This window comes from Colobus angolensis, unplaced genomic scaffold (genome assembly GCF_000951035.1).
Source record: "Colobus angolensis palliatus isolate OR3802 unplaced genomic scaffold, Cang.pa_1.0 Scaffold22, whole genome shotgun sequence".
NCBI classification, from domain to species: Eukaryota; Metazoa; Chordata; class Mammalia; order Primates; family Cercopithecidae; genus Colobus; species Colobus angolensis.
In genome coordinates this window covers 1,276,898-1,281,261 of record NW_012115377.1, presented here as the reverse complement: position 1 = coordinate 1,281,261, position 4,364 = coordinate 1,276,898, and the positions used below count along the sequence as shown (strand labels likewise).

At 55.6% G+C, this 4,364-nt stretch overlaps 1 protein-coding gene across 1 annotated transcript in view; it reads right to left on the bottom strand.

Annotated features, from left to right (window-relative positions):
- The window catches only part of CCDC94 (coiled-coil domain containing 94), a 25,881-nt gene that overhangs the window by 10,378 nt on the left and 11,139 nt on the right, over window positions 1-4,364 (bottom strand). Inside the window, exon 5 of the mRNA XM_011943611.1 lies at window positions 2,013-2,195. Within this exon, the coding sequence (XP_011799001.1) occupies window positions 2,013-2,195 (183 nt within the window). The remainder of the gene's footprint in view (window positions 1-2,012; window positions 2,196-4,364) is intronic.

The following is a 4,364-nucleotide window of genomic DNA, read 5'->3' as shown; positions in this document are numbered from 1 at the left end:
TACAGGCGCCTGCCACCTCACCCGGCTAGTTTTTTTGTATTTTTTAGTAGAGACGGGGTTTCACCGTGTTAGCCAGGCTGGTCTCGATCTCCTGACCTCATGATCCACCCGTCTCGGTCTCCCAAAGTGCTGGGATTACAGGCTTGAGCCACCGTGCCTGGCCAATTTTTGTATTTTTAGTAGAGGTGGGGTTTCTCCATGTTAGCCAGGCTGGTCTCAAACTCCTGACCTCAGGTGATCGCCAGCCTCGGCCTCTCAAAGTGCTGGGATTACGGGCATGAACCACCGCACCCAGTCTACTTTTTAATTTTTAATTTTAACTTTTTTTTAGACGTAATCTTGCTCTATCGCCCAGGCTGGAGTTCAGCGGCACCACCTTGGCTCACTGTAACCTCCGCCTCCTGGGTTCAGGCAATTCTCCTGTCTCAGCCTCCAGAGCAGCTAGGATTACAGGCATCCACCACCACGCCCAGCTAATTTGTTTTTATATTTTTAGTACAGATGGCCTTTGGCCATGCTGGCCAGGCTGGACTCGAACTCCTGACCTCAGGTGATCCGTCCACCTCGGCCTCCCACAGTCGGGATGGCGGGCGGCAGCCCCCGTGCCTGGCCCCTTCTACATTTTTACATTAACTTTTTCATGTCCATTGAGGGTAGTGGTGTGGTTAAGCGCCTGGATGCTGGAACCAGCCTGTCTGGATGGAGCCTGGTGGGTAATCTTGGTGGGGCCCATGTCTGGACCTCCCTGGACCTCAGCCCTCCTGCCCATGACGAAAATCCCACTGATTCCCAGGGGTGTGCAGGTAGTGAGGTTAGAGCCGTGCCCGGCGCCCGGAAGGTGCGGGATGAATGCAGGCTCCCAACACTGTTCTGCATGGCATCGCTGATCTGAGCACCAATTATGCACCGATGAGGAACCTACCATAAACCCAAACCTGCTGGAAGCCCTGGGGACGCAGGAGAGGCCACCACGTCCCTGTCCTTACAGCTCAGATTCTAAAGGATGGAGGCGAGACGAGGTAACAGGAAAGGAGGGGATCAGCATGTGGGTTCAGAGGTGGTTGGCGTCAAAGGCATTCACCAGCCAGCCGCAGGGGCTCACACCTGTCATCCAGCACTTCGGGAGGCTGAGGCGGGAGGATCGCTTGAGGCCGGGAGTTCCAGACCAGCCTGGCCAACATAGCGAGGTCCTGTCTCTACAAAAATAAAAACAGCTGGGCATGGTAATGTGCCTCTGTGGTCCCAGCTACCCAGGAGGCTGAGGCAGGAGGAACGCCTGAGCCTGAGAGACGGAGGCTACAGTGAGCTATGGCTGCAGTGCCGCACTCCAGCCTGGGTGACACGGCGACACCCTGTCTCAAAGAAAAGAAAAGTGTTCACCCAGGAGGCCTGAGGCTGTGTCCTCAGAAGGCGGCTGGTGAGGGCGGCCCTTGGTGGGTGTCCGGGAGCCTGTGCTGGGGACCTCCCACCCTCATGGATGGGGCGGGCTCTGAGGCCTCAGCTGTTCCTGCAAACACCATGGTTTATGCCTGACCCCTGCTTTCCTGTCGAGTCTGGAATCCCGGCATGGGCCAGGCAGCGGGGGCTGTGGGACCTGCCATAGGAACCCCACGCTGGGTCTCTACGAGCTTTCCTGGGGATGGCGCCTCTCTCCAGTCCTCCCGGCTCGGGCTGGGGGATGAGGCGCGTCCTGCGAAACTGCACCAGGAGAGGATCTGGAAAGCCTGGCCCCCGACACATCCCAAATGCCTTTTCCCTTTGCTGAATCTGCTGTGTCCTCTCACTGTGACAAACCGCAGCCATGCGGGTGACCACGTGCCGAGTCACCGCGCCTGGCAGTGGGTTGGGGACCCCCGACACAGACTCCGCAAGGGAGAAAGTGAGATGGGCGGTGGGAAAGGGGTCCCTGAAAAGCTGATACTCCAGAGAGCGGGGGAAGGGTTTGGGGCAGAGGCAGTGCCTGCTGGTGCAGAGGCTGCGAGGTGGGGCTGCGTTGGGCCGGACCCGACTCACGCGGTCTCCTGCTCGTCCTCTTCCTGCTCCTGCCTCCGCCGCTCCTCCTCGGACAGGCGGTGCTGCCGCAGCATGGCCTCAAAGTCCACGTGTGCCTGCCGCTGGTTCAGGTCTTTCAGCTCCTGGAGGTTCTCCAGCACCTCCATCTCCAGCTTGGAGTCCTTGGTCCGGTTCTCCAGCACCTGGTGGGGGCAGGGCGGTGGGGCTGAGTGCATGGGGATCGCACCCCGGGGCAATCCCTGCCTGGCCTCGGGGGCCGCCACGGGCCAAGGGAGGAACCCCCTACCCCCATGTTTCCATCCTGCTCAGGGAACCCCCTGCCCACACCCAGAGCGCTGTGTCCATTTCACAGGTGAAAACACTCAGGTCTGGGGAGGGAAAGTGACCACATGGGGCTGAGCAGTGGTGGAGCCAGGATCTGAGCCCCTGGGCAGGGTGGGGTGGAAAGAGGCCGGCTCTGGACTCAGGTGGCCTGGATTTCCGGCCTGGTGGAACTTTCAGTAAGAATAATACATCTTTCGGCCGGGCGCGGTGGCTCAAGCCTGTAATCTCAGCACTTTGGGAGGCCGAGACGGGCGGATCACAAGGTCAGGAGATCGAGACCATCCTGGCGAACACGGTGAAACCCCGTCTCTACTAAAAAAAAAATACAAAAAAACTAGCCGGGCGAGGTGTCGGGCGCCTGTAATCCCAGCCACTTGGGAGGCTGAGGCAGGAGAATGGCGTGAACCCGGGAGGCGGAGCTTGCAGTGAGCTGAGATCCGGCCACTGCACTCCAGCCTGGGCAACAGAGCGAGACTCCATCTCAAAAAAAAAAAAAAAAAAAAAGAATAATACATCTTTCAGTAAGAATAATAAGGAAAAATTTGGCCAGGCGTGGTGGCTCATGTCTGTAATCCCAGCATTTTGGGAGGCCGGGGTGGGTGGATCACCTGAGGTCAGGAGTTCGAGATCAGCCTGGCCAACATGGTGAAACCTCATCTCTACTAAAAATACAAAAATTAGCCAGGAGTAGTGGCATGTGCCTATAATCCCAGCTACTTGGGAGGCTGAGGCAGGAGAACTGCTTGAACCTGGGAGGCAGAGGTTGCAGTGAGCCGAGATTGCACTGCTGCACCCCAACCTGGGTGACAGTGAGACTCCATCTCAAAAAAAAATAAAAATAAAAATAAAAATATAAAAATGAACCAGGCGTGGTGGCACACACCTGTAATCCCAGCTACTTGGGAGGCTGAGGCAGCAGAATCACTTGAACCTGGGAGGCAGAGGTTGCAGTGAGCTGAGACCATGCCAATGCATTCCAGCCTGGGTGACAGAGTGAGACTCCATCTCAAAAATAACAATAAAAAGGAAAAACTGTAAAAGACAACCTGAGCACCTACTGTACACCGGACCCTGGGCTAAGACGTTTCCATATGTCATCTCATTTAATCCTCACAACCCCCATTTTACAGAAAAGGAAACTGAGGCTGAGGGAGGCAAGTCCGGCGGCCACAGGCCCCTGAGGAGCCAGGCAGGGCTGGGAGTGAATCCCGCCTGGCTGCTTCCCAGTGCTGTGACCTTGTTGTATTTGCCCTTTGGAAAATGGCAATTCTGACAGTTTAAAAATATGTCCACAAACTCTGATGCTCCTCCTTTTAAGGGGTGGAGGTGACTCCCCTCCCCTTGAGCAGGGGCCGGCTCTAATGAAATACGACAGAAGTGACGACATATTAACTTCTGCAACTAGGAAGTAAAAGCACAAGGCTTCCTCCTTGCTCTCACTCTCGGGTCACCTGCTCTAGGGTAGGCAGCTGCCATGTTGTGAGGATGCTCAAGCAGCTTCCCACACAGTGAGGAACTGAGGCTGACAGCCAACAGCCAGTAGGGGGAGCCAGTTTGTGAGTGGCTCCTCCAGCCCCAGTCCAGCCTTCAGATGATACTGCCCTGGCCAACACCTTGACTGCAACCTCATGGGAGCTTCTAAGCCACAACCATCCAGCTCAGTTGCTTCTGGATGCCTGACACTCAGAAACTGTGGGATAATAAATGTTTGTTGTTTTAAGTCTCTAAGTTTTGGGATAACCTATTATGTAGCAATAGCTGACTAATACCAGGGTAAGAGCCCCTTGCTGTCAGTGTAACTAAATTCACACGCAGACAGCAGTGCGACAGGCCCAGGCATACACCAAATCCTTGCCAAGGCTCATTTCCCTCCCAGCTGCTCCGTATGGTCATAGAAAATGTTGGATCTGCTCTGATGTGGCTTGCTCAGAAAACTCACATTTGGCAGAGGTGAGTGGGTCCAGGAATAGATAGGAATGGATGGGAAATATGGAAGCAGGAGGGGACAGCAGGGAACAGTCATTTTA